Source organism: Theropithecus gelada, chromosome 8 (assembly GCF_003255815.1).
Source record: "Theropithecus gelada isolate Dixy chromosome 8, Tgel_1.0, whole genome shotgun sequence".
Taxonomy (NCBI): Eukaryota; Metazoa; Chordata; class Mammalia; order Primates; family Cercopithecidae; genus Theropithecus; species Theropithecus gelada.
Genome location: NC_037676.1, coordinates 53,730,919 through 53,751,087, shown reverse-complemented (window position 1 = coordinate 53,751,087; position 20,169 = coordinate 53,730,919). Strand labels below are relative to the sequence as shown.

Below are 20,169 nucleotides of genomic sequence, written 5' to 3'. Positions count from 1 at the left end.
CCTTCCTTCCTTCCTTCCTTCCTTTCTTCCTTCCTTCCTTCCTTCCTTCCTTCCTTCCTTCCCTTCCTTCCTTCTTCTCTTCCTCTCTTTCTTTCTTTCTTTGGAGATGGAGTCTCGCGCTGTTGCCCAGGCTGGAGTGCAATGGGGTAATCTCGGCGCACTGCAAGCTCTGCCTTCCAGGTTCACGCCATTCTCCTGCCTCAGCCTCTCGAGTACCTGGGATTACAGGCGCCCGCCATGATGCCTGGCTAATTTTTTGTATTTTTAAGAGAGATGGGGTTTCACCATGTTAGCCAGGATGGTCTCCATCTCCTGACCTCGTGATCCGCCCACCTCGGCCTTCCAAAGTGCTGGGATTACAGGCGGGAGCCACTGCGCCCGACTTCTCTCTCCCTCCCTCCCTCCCTCCCTCCCCTCCCTCCCTCCCTCCCTCCCTCCCTCCCTCCCTCCCTCCCTCCCTCCTTCCTTCCTTCCTTCCTTCCTTCCTTCCTTCCTTCCTTCCTTCCTTCCTTCCTTCCTTCCCCTCTTCCTTTTTTTTGAGATGGAGTCTCACTCTGTTGCCCAAATTAGAGTGCAGTGGTGCAGTCTCAGCTCACTGCAACCTCTCCCTCCCCAGCTTCAGTGATTCTCTGGCCTCAGCCTCCCAAGTAGCTGGGACTACAGGCATGCACCATCGTGCCCGGTTAATTTTGTGTTTTTAGTAGAGATGGGGTTTTGCCATGTTGGTCAGGCTTGTCTTGAACTCCTGACCTCAGGTGATCCACCCACCTTGGCCTCCCAAAGTGCTGGGATTACAGGCATGAGCCACCGCACCCAGCCCCTCTCTGTTTTCTTACAGTGCCAAGCAATATTGGTGGGTAGAGGTGGAGTGGCTTCCCAACAATTGCAGTTAGCAGCCCCAGCAGTTACCGGCAGTGGAGGTAGAAAATTGGTTAATGTATGATGATCACAACCAGCCCAAAAGCCAAAAATAATTGGGCTTTGTGCCTCGTTTGTTATGAACATCAGGGATTGAAGGCTCTGGAAGAAAGAAATGAGATCATACTAATTACTTCTATTAGTGCCAATTAACTCTCAAAAATGGCATGTGATTTGGTAGGTGGAGACCTGTGAGCTGCATATGGACAATCATCTGAAGGGTTTAGGAAAGTGCTTCTAGCTGTGTCCCTCCCCATTTCCCATGTCCACTACTATACAGATCAGTCTATGGGATCATGGAGCCTGAGAGTCAATAAATATTGGTTTCTAGAGTGCTCAGTTAAAGACATGGATCAAGTAAATTGCATTCCACAATATATTTAAGTACATTATTGTATCAGAAAAAAAAAACTCAAACACATAAGTTTTACTAAATTGCATGAAGAGGTAATGGTGATGTGAGTTCTTTCTGGATTACAGGGCATTTTTAGAGAGGAAAGATTTTGTAGGGACTGTTGACAGTGTGTGAGCAAAGTAACTATGTTGTCCAGTATGGTAGCAACATGTATGAGCCACAGGTGGGTGCTGTTGAGCACTTGACATGTAGTTAGTCCAAGTTGCTATCTGTTGTATGTGTGAAAGACATTCAGATTGCAAAGACATCTGAAAATAAGAATATAAAATATCTTATTTATAATTTTTATATTGGTTACACATTAGAATGATAATCATTTCAATACACTGGATTAGACAAAGATATATCATAAAAATCAATTTTACCCAGTTCTTTTTACTTTTTTAAAATGTGGCTACTAGAAAATTAGAAATCACATATGTGACTTGCATTTGTGGCTCAGATTATATTTCAGTTGGGGAGGACAGTTCTAGATGTTAAAGGCTAGTTTGAATTTCTTTAAAACTCTGCTTTCAAAAGTTTGGTTAAAGAACTTTAGAGTATTATTTCTACTTGTGGAAAATGCATATACCTAAAGGTTAATTGTATTTTGCCTTTTTCAATGAGCTATGCAAGAACCACAAACAGAAAGCGTCGTATGTTCTGCATTCCCACTGGAACATAAAGGATCCACGGCTAGCATGCACAAATAGACCCATTCCCTAAAAATATGCTATGATGAGAGATAGATTCATGTTTCATTAGTTTTGTTATCACAAAAGCCAAAACAGACAAAAAATTCAAAGTTAAATAACTTTTGAGGTCTCTTTATGTCTAAAACTCTATGATACTCTATGGCAATGTCAGTTTAGCCTCTCATGGCACATATATGAGTAATTTAAAAGAAGGAGATTTTCTTCGTTTGCTGAATGTTAATCTTATTATAATTTACAATCTCATAGCATCTGGCATCTTTTCTTTTTTAAAAAAGAGATCTGTCTTAGTCTATTTTATGTTGCTATAACAAGATAATATGTGAATAACATAAATTTATTTCTTACAGTTATGGAGGCTGAGAAGTCCAAATGCATGGCACTAGCATCTCGTGAGGGCTTTCTTCCTGTCTCATAACATGCTGGGTTGCATTACATGGTGAGAGGGCAAGAGCAGGAGAGTCAGAGAGCTCATTTTTATAACAAAGCCACTCCTGAGATAATGAACCCACTCTTGTGATAGCAACATTCATTCATTCATGAGGGAGACAACAAAACCCACACCTTTGATAGCAACATTAACTCATTCATGAGGGCAGGGCCATCATTAATCCATAAATTTATTCATGAGAACAGAGGGATTAAGTTTCCAGCACATGAACTTTTGGGGGACACATTCAAATCCAACAACATCTAACTATAATTTTTCCTTTATTCAACATTCAGGAAATTAAATGATTCATTATTAAACTCATACATTTAAGAGCATCATCTTTGATCTTAGATTTTAAAATGTATTTAGCAAATTGATATTAAACATGGCCTCGTGATTTTCTTTTTAATAATCAATATTTATATTAGTAATTTTAATATTGACTGTATCTGTATGCATTTCACATTTTTGAATTCAGATTCTTTCTTTTTTTCTTTTAAAATTACATAAAGCCTGTGACCATAACAGATTGCCAACAAATAGCCATATGACCAAACCTGGAAGAAAGACCAGGAAACCTTGGAAAATAGCAACCAATCTGAGCTCTTTCATATTTCAGCAATTCTATAAAATTACTTTATCAAATTGATAGTTTCTCATCTTGACTTATTCAAAAGTATTTAATCTTGTTACGTTTATGTCCAAATGAAAGAAAATTATTGCTTTTTACTTAGTATATGTCATTATATCTCTCATAAATATGTCCTAGAATAATATTTATATTTTATATGGTACAAGGCAAGAATATAAGAAAATACAAAATTACTAGCTGCTGATCATGGGCAATTTATAAATATTGAGTAATTCTAAAACTTAGAAGATATTTACCAAAATTTACTTAGTATTTCTGAATAGTGTTGTTTCTTTTAATTTTACTTGGGCAAATATGTATTTTCTAACTTTTATATAGTTGTCGTGGATTACTTATGTGATACATGGTAGCATTATAGTTCTACTAAAATGGAAGTCATGTGATGATGTATATTCCTAATACTATACAATCTCTGATGAGATATTTGCTCTGTGTGTCAGAAGATGACACAATAGCAGTTGCATATGTGTTTGGATGTATATATAGATGTATACAAGTATAGTGTATCTGGATACAGGATGGTAAAAAGTTTTGAAATTAATAATGTCTGAAAATAACAGAAAGACCTAAAAATATTTAGAAGCCTAAATTTATGGGTAAGTGTTTAAGTATTAGTAATGGATTTTAGGAATTGAATAATTTAACAAACAAATTTTATTATAATTTTGGGGGAAAGTTTCTTAAAGCAGTTATAATATGTTGACAGTATTATGAAAAATGTACTACTACTTTGGTTTTGGTATAGATCTAAAAAAAAATCATATATTCAGTACTGCTTATGATAATAATTACTAGTGGTAAGAGAAAGCATGAGCACAATGACACTCCTTTGTCACTGCCCGGTTTCCTGATTTAGTAATAGAGTTGCCTGATACATATTTTCTTTATAATTTTTTCTCTTCCAACCTGACTAGTCTGAAACTATCATAATTATTAAGGTCAAAACTCTAAAAGAATGTCCATTATCATCATTATTTCAAAGCACATTTTAAAGATATATTATCTAGTATTATTAGGGATAGAAATAAATTATAATTATGGAAAAGAGAAAGCAAAAAAATCATGATCATTATAGGATATGCTTATATCGTGCAGCCTACATTCACGTTACAAATGGTTAAAAACAATAAAGAAGTATAATAAGGAATTATAGTAACAACTGATATGAAAAAATCAATATCCTATATTCAAAAAGTCATCTGTTACAAAATATGACAAAAGAAAATATCCAACTTAGCAAACTGGAAGACATAAGAAGTATCAACAGACTCGATAAGAAATACATAGCACACACAAGGTGACTACTTCTAAAACATACTAAGATTAAAAAGATGGTTTAGATAAGCAGAAAAATGAACCATGTTGTTAGATAGGTAAAGTCAATATGGTAAAATTTGAATATTAGTCAAAATATGCAAAGGAAATTTTTGAAGCTTGAAGGATATTCCTAAAATATACCCAGAAAAATATCTTTAAAATTAATCATTAAAACAGTAAAAGACAGGGGTAGAAACTATCCTATATAAAGAGTAAAATATTAAAAAACAATAATATTGGAAATATTTCCATTGCAGTGTGTCTAGAAAGGGAACCAGTTACATGATGGAGATTTGCATATAATTACATTAATATTGCATATCACAGGGGAAACTGTAAATATGTCAATCGATAGTAACGATAATATGTAAATAATTTGGAAAAAATATTAATTCAAGATGATTCAAAGATTAAAGCATTAAAATGAAACTACAAAGCTTAAGAAAAATATTGGGATTTTAATGTAATCTTAGATTCAGGAAAGCCTAAGTATGATAAAAAATCCAAAGCCATAAAGGAAAAGAACAATAAATTTTATTACATAAAAATTTAAAACATTTGTAAAATACAAACAATAAAGAAAGCTAAAAGTATTCATTATATAAACTTTGACAAAATAATTCTAAAACATTATAAACAAAAGTTTAATTTTTTGCTTACAAAGGGTGTCTAATAAGTTGATAAAGAAAAGATACACAACAAAGTGAAAATGTGAGACAAATGATTTTTTAAGTTAATGTACATCAAAAGAAACACATGGTCCTTAACATAAATTTTCATAATAACTACATCTTTCTTTCAAATAACATTTGTTTCAAAGAACATTAGAATTTTGAAGTCTTAGAATTTGTTACTCATATTTCACATGTAAATCTGCTTTTTTTGAGAAATATACATGAAGAAAAAAATTAACAAATTCACTTAATAATAAATTCATGTGTACTAAGCAGATAAAAGAATTTCAGAGCTTGAAGACTGGTCTTTTGAATTAACATAATCTGATTTAAAAAAGGAAATAAATGTTTAAACAAACGAAGTCTTTAAGAAATATGGGATTATGTAAATCAAAATAAACTATGAATTACTGGTATTCCTGAAAGAGAAGGAGAAAAAGCAAACTACGTGGAAAATAAACTTGAGGGAATAATTCAAGGAAACTTCCTTAATCTAGTTGGAGATATAGACATCTAGATAAAAAAAATCTAGAGCACACCTGTGAGATACTACACAAAACAAACATCACCAAGGAATATAGTCACCAGACTGTCCGAAGTCAATGCTCAAGAAAAGAAAAAAAATCACATACAAAGGGAAGCCCATCAGGCTAACAGCCTTACAAGTAAGGAGAGTTTGGGGGCCTATTTTCAGCATTCTTAAAGAAAACAGATTCCAACCAAGAATTTCATATCCCACCAAACTAAGCTTCATAAATGAAGGAGAAATAAAATCTTTTCCAGACAAGCAAGAGCTAAGAGGACTCATCACCACTAGACCAGCCTTATGTGAGATTCTTGATGAAGTTCTAAATATGGAAACAAAAGAATGATACCTGCTACCATAAAACACACTTAAGTGCATAGCCTGCAGACCCTATATGTTAAAAAACAAACAAACAAAAAAACCGCAATAGAAGCTACTACAAAGCAAACAGCTAACAATTTTGTAATAGGGTCAAACTCTTACATATGAATATTAAACTTGAATGTACATGTTCTAAATGCCCTACTTTAAAGGCACAGAGTGGCAAGTTGGATAAAAAAAGAGGACCCATCCATCTGCTGTCTTTAAGAGATTCAACTCACACATAATGACATCAATAGGCTCAAAGCAGAGGGTTAGTGAGAAATCTGCCATGCAAATGGAAAAAAAAGCAGGAGTTGCTGTTCTTATATCAGATAAAACAGAGATTAAATCAACAACAGTAAAAGACAAAGAAGGGCATTACATAATGACAAAGGTTTCACTTCAACAAGAAGACTTAACTATCCTAAATATATGCACACCCAACAGTGGAGCACCCAGATTTAGAAAACAAGTATTTCTAGATCTAAAATGACTTAGACAGCCACATAGTAATAGTTATGAACTTCAACACTCAATGACAACATTGGACAGACCATCAAGACGGAAAATTAACAAAAAAAACTATGGACTTAAACACAACACTTGGCCAGTTAAACCTAATAAACATTACAGAATACTCCATGGATCAACCACAGAATATATATTCTCTCATCTGCACATGGAGCATACTCCAAGATTGACCATATGTTTGGCCATAAAGCAAGTATCAATACATTTTAAAAGAATCAAAATTATACCAATCATACTCTTGGGCCACAGTGGAATAAAAATATAAGTCAATTTCAAAAAGATCTCTCAAAACCATATCTTTACATGGAAATTAAACAACTTATTTCTGAATGACTTTGGGTAAACAATGAATCAGAAATCAAAAAATTATTGGAAATAAATAAAAACAGATACATAACATATCAAAATCTCTGGGATGCAATAAAAGCAATGTTAAGAGGAAAGTTGAGAGCAATAAATGCCTACCTCGAAAAATTAGGAAGATCTCAAATTAACAATCTGACATCACACCTGGAAAAATGAGAAAAACAAGAACAAACTAACCCTAGAACTAGCAGGAGAAAAGAAGTAAATAAAATCAAAGCAGAAATGAATAAAACTGAGACCCCAAATCCATACAAAGAATCAACAAAATCAAAAGTTGGTTGTTTAAAAAGACAAACAAGATGGATAGACCTCTAGCTAGATTAACAAAGAGAAAAAGAGAAGATCCAAATTAGCACAATCAGAAATGACAAAGCAGACATTACAATCAATCCTACAGAAATACAAAAGATCCTCAGAGACTGTTATGAACACCTCTATACATACAAACCAGAAAATCTAGAGGAAATTGATAAATTCCTGTAAGGACAAATCTCCCAAGATTGAATCAGGAAAAAATTGAAATGCTGAATGGACCAATATCAACTTCCAAAATTGAATCAGTAATAAAAACCTGTAAAAAATAAGCCTTGTACCAAACAGATTCACAGCCGAATGCTACCAGATGTACAAAGAAGAGTTGACACCAATTCTACTCAAACTTATGTTAGAAAATCGAAGAAGCATGTTTGCCTGACTCACTCTTTGGGGGCCAGCATCACCTTGATACAAAGATACAATTAAAAAAATGAAATTACAGGCCAATATCCCTAGTGAACATAGATATAAAATTCCTCAACAAAATACTAGCAAACTGAATCCAGCAGCACATCAAAAAATTAGTTCACCGTGATCACATATGCTTCATTTCTGAGATTCAAGATTGGTTCAGCATATGAAAATCAAAAAATGTGAGAATTTGATTCACCATAAAAGCAGAATTAAAAAAGAAAAACCATATGATCATCTCAATAAATGCAGAAAGAGCTTTTGATGAAATTCAATGTCTCTTCATAATGAAAACTCTCAAGAAACAAGGCATTGAAGGAATATACCTCAAAATAATAAGCCATCTATGATAAGCTCGCAGCCAACATCATACTTCACAGACAAAAATTGGAAGCTTTCCCTTTGAGAACTGGAATAAGACAAGGATGCCAACTCCCATCATCCCTATTCAAAATAGTACTAAAGGTGCTAGTAAAAGCAATCAGGCAAGAGAAAGAAATAAAAGGCATCAAAATAGGAAAAAAAGGAGAACTACCTCTCTTTGTGGACAATATGATTTTATGCCTTAAAATTCTAAAAATTCCACCATAAGCCTTCTGAAACTGATAAACAACTTCAACAAATTTCAGGATACAAAATAAACATGCAATAAGTAGTAACAACATTTTTATACACAAATTACATTCAAGCTGACAGCCAAATTAAGAATGCAATCCTAGGCTGCGTGCAGTGTCTCATGCCTGTAATCCCAGAACTTTGGGAGGCCAAGGCAGGCGGATCACCTGAGATCGGGAGTTCGAAACCAGCCTCACCAACATGGAGAAACCCCTTCTCTACTAAAAATACAAAATTAGCCAGGCATGGTGGCACATGCTTGTAATCCCAGCTACTCGGGAGGCTAAGGCAGGAGACTTGCTTGAACCTGGGAGGTGGAGGTTGCAGTGAGCTAAGATCACACCATTGCACTCCAGTATGGGCAACAAGAGTGAAATTCCATCTCAAAAAAAAAAAAAAGAAAAAAGAAAAAAAGAAAAAAAAAAAAAGAATGCAGTACTATTTACAGTAGACATACACCACACACACACACACACACGCGTGCGCGCGCGCGCACACACACACACACACACACACACACACTTAGAGATATATCTAACAAAGGAAGTGAAAGACCTCTACAAGGAAAACGAAACAAAAAACTGCTAAAAGAAATCATAGATGGCACAAACAAATGGAAAAATATTCCATACTCATGGATTGGAAGAATCAATATCCGTTAAAATGGACATTCTGCTCAAAGTGATCGATAGAGTCAATGCTATTCCTAGCGAACTACCAGTGTAGTTTTTCATAGAATTGGAAAAAACTATTTTAAAATGTATATGAAACCCCAAATAGCCCCAATAACCAAAGCAATCTTTATAAAGTACAAAGTCAGAGGCATCACATTACGCAACTTCAAACTATATTCGAAGGCTACAGTAACCAAAACAGCATTGTACTGTTACAAAAACAGACACATAGACCACTGGAACAGAATACAGAGCCCTGAAATAAGGCCACACACCTACAATCATTTGATCTTTGATGAAGTCGACATAAATAAGCAATGGGGGAAAAACTCCCTATTTAATAAATGGTGCTAGAATCGCTGGCTAGCCATATGTAGAAGAATGAAACTTGACCCCTACCTTCCACTGTGTACAAACATTAACTCAAAATGGATTAAATATTTAAATCTAAGACTTCAGACTCTAAGAATTCTAGAAGAAAATCTACAAAATACCATCTAGGCATGGGCATTGGGAGAACATTTTTGACTAAACCCTCAAAAGAAAATGCAAAGAAAACAAAAATCGGCAAGTGGGACCTAATAAAAATAAAGAGCTTCTGCACAGCAAAAGAACTAAAAACACAGTAAACAGACAACCTACAGAATGGGAGGAAATATCTGCAAACTCTGCATCTGATGAAGGTCTACTATCTAGAATCTTTAAGAAACTTAAACAATTGAACAAGCAAAAAACAAATAACCTCAACAAAAATAGGCAAAGGACATGAACAGAGACATCTGAAAAGAAGGCATACATGTAGCCCACAAACGTATGATAAAATGCTCATCATCACGAGTCATCAAATAAAAGCAAATCAAAACCACAATAAGATACTACCTCTATAATAATAGTCAGAATGGCTATTATTAAAAAGTAAAAAAAGCAACAGCTGTGGGTGAGGCTGTGGAGAAAAGGGAATGCTTTTATAGTGTTGATGGGAAAGTAAATTAGTTCAGCCATTGTGGAAAGCAGGTTGGAGATTGCTCAAAGAATTTAAAACAGAACTACCATTTGACCCAGCAATCCTATTACTAGGTATATATAAAAAAGAAAACAAATCATTCTACCAAAAAGACACATATGCTCATATGTTAATCACAGCAGTCTACATCATAGCAAAATCATGGAATCAACATAGGTGTCCATCAGTGGTGGACTGGATAAGTGTGGTACATGTACACTGTGGAATACTACACAGCCATAAGAATGAAATCATGTTCCTTGCAACAACATGGATGCATCTGGAAGTCATTATCCTAAGTGAATTAATGCAGGAACCAAAAAAAAAAAAAAAAGCAAAAAAAAAAAAACAAATACTACATGTTTTCACTTTTAAGTGGGAGCTAAACATTGGCTACTCATGGACATAATAAGGGCAACAATAGACACTGGGGACTACTAGAGTAGACAGGAAGGGAGGGTGGCAAGGGCTGGAAAACTATTTGGTACTATTCTCAGTACCAGGTGATGGGATTATCCATACCCGAAACCTCAGAAGCATGCAATATACCCAGGTAACGTATCTGCACATGTGCCCCCTGAATCTAAAATAAAAGTTTGAAAAAATAATAAATTTGTGTTCTTTAAATCAGCCTGATTTCTTTTCCTTTCCTTTCTCCTTTTCCTCTCCTTTCTCCTTTTCCTCTTTTTTTTTTCTTATGGTTTTGAATTGCAAATGATTTATGCATTGTTTATGATTATATAAATATTTTTCTGTGGCTGTGACAGATAATCAAAGGTAGCTATAAGTGACTTTTGCCATGAATCTCTTGCTTGGTGACTATGCAGATCACTCCAGAATAATGATTTATGCTCATTGAAGATTTCATACTATGTTTACTTTGTTATGCACAGAAATGACGTTCACAACCCTTTCATGTTAAGAGTGGCAGAACCATATTTCTGGAGTATCCAAATGAAAATAAGCATAACCATAACAAGCAGGAACAGACCAACATTATTACCACTTACAAAAAGTATATTATTTTTATTTCTATGTAGAGATAATGATTCACTTGTGGAGTAAATCTTGACATTATCCCAGCAGAAATTTCATGTGAGATGGGAGAGAGTTCTATTTTTCTTTATAAATTTTATTATTTTTATTTTTTATTTTACACTTTGATGAATTGCTGATTATGCAAATTGCCTTAATCTTTTCTAGCAGTCACTTACTGGTTTTTAATAAAATATTTCCAACCACACAGTATACGTTTCTATAATAGTAAATATGCAAGTGTATGTGGGCATACTTTGGGTAAGACTTTGTGTTTCAGCAAAAACAGATACAGCTAATAAACTGGACCATTGGTCTATTACTGGTTCCTCTTTTACCCCAAAAACTTGATCACCAGCATGTTCAGATCTCCTGTTTTCAGAAATTGTTTTATTTTCTCAATAAAACCTGTAACATTTTTACTTTTTCTTCTTGCAGGTTTTGTTTGCTTCTTTTTTGTTTCGTTTTGTTTTGTTTTGTTCCTTTGGCATCATGGGCGTCATGAGGATATAGGATACAGCCACAAATTTCCCTAAGCTTGTGCTGATTTTTGATGAAAGAAAGTTAGGTATTGTTTTATGCCCTGAATTTTAGCAGACCCACTCATAAATTCTGGATGCATTTTCTTTATGAATAACAAAACAAAATAATATAAATGACAGTTTCTATAACCACTTAACCAAAACATTACTTGGGTAGGGTTCCAACCATTAAAATTATAGTAAAGATATTTTGATGGAAACCATAATGCTCTGAATAAAACTTGACAAGAAATATGTACTTGTGATTGGAAAATACATTCAACTGTGAACCATTTTAATGAATAGGTTTCTTGTCAGCAATAGAAACATTTTCAAGAAAACAAGTTAAATTGTTTGATCTCATACTGTAGGTTATGCACATCATAACTTCAGTGTAAGTTTTTGAAATCTTGTGTTTTATTTTTGTTAAAATTTAAATAACTATAAAAGAATATGCAGAAACATAGGCTTCAAGCACATTTAATGTACTGAAGAAAGACTAATTATGGTATGTAATATCTTTTCCATTTCTTAACTGTGGCTTTGAAAGATAATTAACACTAATGCCCAAAGACATCTTTTGTATGAAATGAGTCAATTTCTCTCTCCTAGGCACCATCGTTGGAAGATTTAAGAAAATAGTCACTCAAATTGTTTTTTGTGATCTGTGATTAATATGAGGTTGAGACTATATACATGTGTCACATACCACACATATACACGCATCATAGCAGATGTGCAAATTACATACACACATGCACATATGTATGTATACACACATGTATAGTTTATTCTACATGCATTGGTGCATGTTGTATTTAATAGACTAAGAGGGACAGAATAGTCATTTCTTCAAGTAAATATATTTGCATGGTGGTGGTTTGGGGACCTAACAGAAGTGCATTAATTAATTTTGAACAATAGAATGAGAGAGTACCTAAACAGCAAATTCTCCCAGGACAAGGTTTGTGTCTGGTATTAATTACACATTAACTAGTTATATTGCTTTCAGCCTGTTTAAAAATTCCTTGAACACATGGTGGACTATAAAGTTGAATGGCTCATTGACTGAAGCTTAGAATTATCCATGAAAATTGGCATTATCTCTGTATGGCATCAGCTCCAATGCAGGCTGTAGATTGGTTGTTCTGCCTCCCAATGGCCAGGACACTAGGCAGTCACAAATGGTGAGAAATGGCTCTGGTGCCACAGGTGGAGCCACTTCAGATGCTGTTTGGGGAATTTAACAGCGAGACCTACAGTGAATCAGTTAGGAACAGATGAGCTTCGGAATCTCTAGGCTGCCTGTGAAATTGTGCATAATAACTCAAATAATCATCTGCTCCAATGGCCAAAACACTTCTATTTTCCTAATCATTCATACAAAAACCCCACAAAACAAATATTTTATAATATACTAAAAGTGAATCCTCCAGCATTGGACTTTCGCAGTAGATTTTTAGAAGCTTTGAGGGTTTTATACAGTATAGAATATTCAGGAACATGTGTGCCAATCTAATTAGCAGACTTTCCCTCTATATTTAGACATGCCATAATAATTTAAATTTGAAAGAAACTTTAAGTGTTTTTAACCAGAAAAAAAATTTATAATTTTCATTTGCCAGAGTGCTTTTTCTGAAGTTTTTGAAGTTACTGAAAGTTGATTTTCTGTAACTTGTTTTACTGTTCAAATTCGATTTATTTCTGCCACCTGTTATTTTTCCCCCTGGAGTTTTTAGAAATCATTTTTGGACCGTTGGATACTACTATAATAAGAGCCTCACTTCCTATGGTGTAATTGACTCTTGGTTTGACAGTTTAACAAATACACAATGAAAGTCCACTGTGTGCCAATAGCTGTGACATTTATTTTTCCAAGGAAGATGCTTAAGCCTGAGTGTTCAATACTCTCCATCTGTTTGTTTAGGAATATGTTCCTTTGTTACCGTGGCTATGTTGATAATTTTCCTTTTAGATGACATGCTTCAGGAAAACAAGAATTTTATCTCTGGGTTGCAATGTTGTTTTAGGAATGTTTTAGGGTAATTTAATAAACACAGATTATTTTTGAAAAGTCTTTGTGACAAATTAATGTTTTATATCACTTTTTTGAATCGGGAATTAAAGTATAAATTTCCAAATTTAGTGAACAATGTCAGTAAATATTTTTCTGTTGTGCAAAGAACTATACTTAGCAGAACTATTTTGATGTTTGCAGAATCTGTTTCTCATTTGGGAATTATTTGTTTGTTTTTGTTTTTTCAGTCTGCTGAACAACAACCACATCAGAAAGATTTCCAGAAGTGCTTTTGAAGGACTTGAAAATTTGCAATATCTGTAAGTTATAAGAAAAAATAACAATGGCTTATGGTGTTGATTGACTCTTTTTGCCTTTTTGTGTGCACGTTTACTTTAAATTAAAATAATTCTTTACCTTCATGAAAAGCACTTTCAACCTTTATATAAAACTCACATATGAACGTGTCTTAAGTGCAATAAATTATTGCTTTCAATAGGTTGTGCATCTGAAAACATTTGAATATACACAATTCTCTTGCTGCAAGGTCTAAATTGGATACAAATAAAAACAAAACAGTTTTCCAATATTTTGCATTCAAATTTAATTACTCAGTAATTGTAAAAAATTCCATACACCCAAAAAAGGGTTTCTTTTTTTTTGTTGGCTAAAGGAGCTTTATGCCAACAACTTATCCATCCAAGACCTTCCAAAGCCAGTGAACACATTACAGTTAGGAACTTTAATAAACTTGGGTAAGAACCAAATTTTGGAAAGATTAGGTCACAAATATGATCACTGACAATTTTCATGGTTTTTGTGTATTATTGGTAAATGGGAATAAAGATATTTTAAACAACTGCCTGTTTGACTCAGAAACATTGGTGTTTGATAATTTCAATGGTGGGAGGTCATGATTGGATATGGTTAGGTTGGAGGCTGAAGAAACAAACTACAAGGGCTTTTATCTCAGCTGGAGTGAGTGCTACAACTTTCTTTTTAAAACAATGTTAAGGTGATAAAGAATATTTTTATACAAATATGTTCATTTGTAGATTAATCAAGCACACTGCTAAAAATTTGTTCTCTTGAAGAAAAGAACACCATTCCAGTCTTTAGCTCTGACCAAATTTATACAATGGTAGTATCTTTTGAAACCATTGAAATTCTTATTAAACCCCAGGTCAGGAGCCTCAAAGCCTCCTGCGTTCAGTTGAGACATCTCAGCCTAACATAGAGGTCTCCCACAGCTCTGGTAATTACTGAGTCCTGAAGTTTCAGTTTCCTCTTAGGTCAGTCAATTCCATCTGCTCGCCTAACCTTTCATAACAAATCCAACATACCATCTTAGTCAATTTTCTGCTGATGTAACAGAATACCACAGACTAGGTAATTAATTTTTTTAAAAAAAGTTTATTTGGCTCATTGTTCTGGAGGCTGGGAAGTCCAAGATCAAGGGGTTGCATCCTAACATGATGGAAGGACAAATGAGCATACAGACAGGGAGAAAAAGGGGGCTGAAATCCCTCAATCACTAATCCACTTCCATGATAATGACATTATTGTATTCATGAGGGAAGAGCCCTCATGACCTAATCACTTCTTAATAGTCCCTCCTCTTAATACCATCACAGTGACAATTAAATTTCAATATGAGTTTTAGAGGAAGCAAACATTGAAACTGTAGCATTCTGCCTCTTTGCCTCACAAAACTCATGTCCTTCTTATATACAAAAATACATTTATTCCATCTCGGTGGCTCCAAAAGTCTTCACTTATTTTAGCACAAACTCAAAACTCCAAAGTCCAGAATGTCATCTGAATCGGATATGGGTGAGACTCAAGGTGCGATTCATCCTGAGGCAAATTCCTCTCCAGCTGTAAGCCTGTAAAATAAATAAAAAAAAAGATATCTACTTCCAAAATATGACAATGGTGCCTGCATACGATAGACACTCCCATGACAAAAGGGAGAGATAGGCAAAAAGAAAGAAGCAAGAGGCCCTAAGTTGGTCCAAAATCTAATAGGGAAAACAATGTTAAACCTCAGACTTCCACAATAATCATTTACTCCATTTGCCACCTTCTGGACACTGGGGAATTTGGGTCTCCAAAGCCTCAGGTGGCCTCGACCCCATTTCTTTGCTGGGCTCAGCCCATGCTTCAGTTCTCTTGGGTTGGAGTCTCATGCCTACGACCTTCCCAGGCCAGAGTTTCCACTGGTGACCCTATAGCTCTGGGGTCTCAGTGGCAGCCCCAATCCCATGGATCCACTAGGCTTTGCCCTAGTGAGCACTCTCTGTGGAGGCTCCACCAGGATTCTGCTTGGGCTCTCAGGTTATTTGATACATCCTTTGAAGTCTAGGTGAAGGGAGCCATACTCCCACAGCTCTTGTATTCTGTGAGCCTGGATACTTATAACATGTGGACACTGTCAAGGCTTACTGCATGCACACTGCACAGGAACCAACTTAGGCTATAGGTGGGGTTGGTTGAAGCATACACTGTGGTGGAACACAGGAAGCAGAGACCCAATGTGGCTCTGAGCAGCAATTCCATGGAAGGTACCTTGAGCCCATTCCCTGAAACTATTCTATTTTTTCTAGAGCTCAGGGCCTGTGATGGGACAGGCAGACTTGAAGTCCTCTGAAATGCCTTTGAGGTCTTTCTCCTGTTCACTTGATGAATAGCACCTGAATCACTATCTGTGGTAAACTCTTTAGCAAATGGTCACTTGGGCACACCTGTAGTATTCTCTCTTTCACATGCTTCTTTACTCTTTACATGTGCAGACTGCAAATTTTCCAAATCTTTCTGTTTTTTACCTTTTAATTATAAATTCCATCTTTAAGTTTTTTCCTCTAGCATCTCAATGTATGTGGTTAGAAGTAGCTATGCAGCAACCTGAATGCTCTACTGCTTAGATATTTCTTGCATCAGACATCTTAGTTAATGACCCTTAAGTTCTTCATTCCATAAGGTCCTAGTACACAAACACAATTCAGCCAAGTTCTTTGCAACTGTATAACAGGGTGACTTTTAATCCAGCTTCCAATACCTTGTTCTTCATTTCAGTCTGAGATCTCATGAGAATGGCCTTTACTGTCCATGTTTCTATCAACATTCTGGCCACGACCACTTAATATCTAAGACATTCCATACCTTTTCTACAGATTCCTCTTATAAGCCCTTAACAGAATCACCCTTAACATTCTGTTCATGGTAATCTAGGGTTTTTCTAGCCTGCTCCTCCAGACTCTTTTAGCCTTTACCCATTACCCAGTTCCAAAGCTACTTCTGCATTTCTGGTATCTGTTAGAGCAACAGATCCACCTCTCAATACCACTTCTCTGTCTTTGTTTTCTGCTACTATGAAAGAATATTACAGACTGGGTAATTTATAAAGAAAAGTTTATTTGGCTCATGGTTCTGGAGGCTGGGAGCTCCAAGACTAAGGGGTTGCATCTGGAGAGGGCCTTCTTGCTGTGTCATAACATAGTGGAAGAACAAACAAACATACAAGACAGAGAGAAAAAGGGCCAAACTTTGGTGATAACCAACTCACTCCTGTGATAATGGCATTAACCCATTCATGAGGGAAGATTCCTCATGACCTAATCACCTCTTCAAGGTCCTGCCTCTTTTCATAGTTACACTGGAAATTAAATTTCAATGAATTTTGGAGGGGACATTAAAACCATAGCACATGCCCAGTGGGTACATGCCATTCTTTATTTCCATATTTTACACAGTACTAAGTATCCCTCAAATTTTGGTGGTGTGCAAAGCCTGCTGCTCATTAGTGAAGGAGCTTGACCTTCTCCCTATGTTTCATCTCAGTCCTGCTCTGTAGTTCTCTACTCATTGGCATGTCAAGAGTAACTCTCTTATAGTAAAACAAACAAATTAATAAACAAAACAAAACAAGAACCTTTATGGCTTTTCAAAAACCAATTTAGAAGGAATCTCATCACTTGCACTAATATTCAATGAGGAAATATAGTAAAATCACAGTTATTAGCAGGAAATTAATTTTGAATAAGACAAATGTTCAATGTTGCAGAGGCTTGGATCAGTTACATACACAAGTGTATTCTCTGCTCTGAGTGAGAACAAAAAATCACTTCACATAACTTCTAATCAATGCTCTGGCCAACTAAAAACACTAGTTATTAAGTGAAAAAAAAGTCTGGGCTTCTGTAAGATATGTTATTTAAAAGGCAAGGATAAAAAATGTGTGATGCAGTACATGGTGAACACATTCATGTGCCCACTGCAGTAAATTTTACCATGTTTTCAATAACATTGCCAAGTAACCAGGGAATTTTGTAGAGAAAGAGTGTTGTTAGAGGACCCATTCAATGCATACAATACCTGCAAGTTTTTGTACCTTTTCTTTGCTCTTTATACTTGATCCACTGCTCTTTTATTTCTTCAAATATGGTAAGCACTGCTGTTCTACTCTCTGACCCTGGGCATGCCCTGCTTTTTGTTTGTTTCTTGACTATTTTCCCTTTCTTGTCCCAGCTTTAATGTCATGTCCTCTAGGAATCACCTTAAGTCAACCAATACTTCTCTTTTCCTCCCTAATGTGGTGCCCTGTGTATTTCATTTATTGCATATACCACAAAAGTTTATTTTTTCTCATCTATTTGTTAAATTATTTATTTTATTATTTCCCCACTGGATTCTGTGAGGTCAGGTGGCCATGCTCTCCTTATTTATCCCATATGTCAGCATCCAGAATTAGTATCTAGAACACAGGAACTACTCATTAAATATTTGTTGAATAAATGTATGAACATAAGTTACTCAATAAATGCTTGATATTTAATTAATTAACACTCTTAGTTATGTTGAAGTAATTATTCTTAAGAGAGGAATGATAACACTATTAAATGCCTCTGTTGTTTCAACAACATGTGTATTTATCAATTATTTATAGTGTGCACTTTCCCAAAGATTACAAGTATTTATGTTACAAAAAGTTGTTATAGTGCTTGTATATTCAGGAGGTTAATTTTCATTAAGCTATTTATACCACTGAACTGCAGTTTTATCCTGTCAAACACAAAGGATAGTATAGCTTTTCCCCTAAGACGCAAGCATTTGTAAACCCATCTGAAATTCTTGTGTGTTTTGAACCAAAATGTATCTCTGATCCCCTTGGGAAAAAATAAATTGAAATGTCTTAAGACAAGTTGTGCTTTCAAATTAAAAAAAAAATACAATTGTTTGAGAATATTTTTGGGTTATAGTGATTCGTTTAATATTAGCTGAATTTTAGAGCTAAGACATATTGAAGATCTAAGAGCAAAATGCTCCTTTTCTTTGATTTAGCAGACACTTAAACTTTAGCTCCTTTTCTTTGGTTTAGCAACCCTTAAGAATAGCATTGCAATGTTCATTATTTTTAACTGTTTGACTTAATCTAATGATAAACTCCAAAGTAAAATTAATTTATTCAGAAACATCTTGACATCCAAATGATAATGATCTTGTTACTTACGGGCATTGATAATGATATCAAATCACTGTAATGCAAAATGTGATAATAGTCATGTTACTTAAGGGCACTGATAATTTCACAAGTTTCCAATTACCCATGGGGCAAAAAACTAATGCATCTCTGTGCATGTCTGCAATAAACTAGGCATCAATTGCTAGCATTTAAAGAGGAAATTTATTCCATATTCAAATCTGTGATTCTGTTTCTGGCCATGGTTCTTGTTCTCTAAGTTTAGTATTTTACCTGAATTATAGCTTCTTCTTCCTACTAGCCCAGCTCTGAGCAGCTTTGTCCTTATGAACTCCTGTTACTGAATGCTGCTCCTTCTGCACAAACTCACCTACTTAGATTATTGGCTGAATGTGTCACTTGCAATTGTGTCCTCAGTATTGGCCTTTTCCATTTCTCTCCAGTTTCTTTGAATTTATTGGGAGTCTGCCCCATTCCTATTGTATCCTACAGATAAAATTTTTTTTTGAAATAGTAGGCAAGTAAGTGCCATTGAAGAATGTGACCTTTAATAGTGTAAGCTTGAAGGACACAACGCTCACCAGTTCTGAAATCTCTTACTCCCTGGGTTTTACTGACAATCTTAATAAAATCAGTGCAATTTCCTTGTGGTTTCTTGTCCAGTTTCTCAACTTTTGCTGTGAAATAAACCACTGCAGAATTTAGTGGCTTAAAATAATCAAACGTTTTTATCTCTCATGATTGTTTCATGGACTAATGAGACAGTTCTTTTTGTCTATGTTGGCTCAGACCTTCTGATCTAGAATGACTTTATTCACATAGCTGGCAATTTCTCAGTATCAGCTGGGATGCTTTTCTTTTCCATGTGGCTTCTCTTTCTCTGTGCTTGTTTACACAATTACCTTATCTCTAGCATCATCAGGGATGAGTGCTTTCCACGCCTTGCTTGTGTCATGTTTGCCAGTGTCCCATTTGGCCATTCAAGCCACATGACCGAGATGTGATTCAGCACTGGAGAAACAGGCTCCATATTTTGGTAGATGAAGCAGCTTAATCACCTTGCAAAGGGGTATGAATCAGGGATGGGAGGAATTTTTTGCAATTTCTGCACTCTATCACATTCATATAGGTCTGGAGCTTCCAGGGGTTGAGGTACGGGTTTTAATCACAAGCACATCCGGGGTTAGTGTCCAGGATGGATTATGCAGTAGG

General features: G+C 35.2%; 1 protein-coding gene across 1 annotated transcript in view; it reads left to right on the top strand.

Annotated features, from left to right (window-relative positions):
• PXDNL (peroxidasin like) overlaps window positions 1-20,169 on the top strand; it is a 496,832-nt gene that overhangs the window by 210,148 nt on the left and 266,515 nt on the right. Inside the window, exon 3 of the mRNA XM_025394327.1 lies at window positions 13,727-13,798. Coding sequence (XP_025250112.1) covers window positions 13,727-13,798 — 72 coding nt within the window. The remainder of the gene's footprint in view (window positions 1-13,726; window positions 13,799-20,169) is intronic.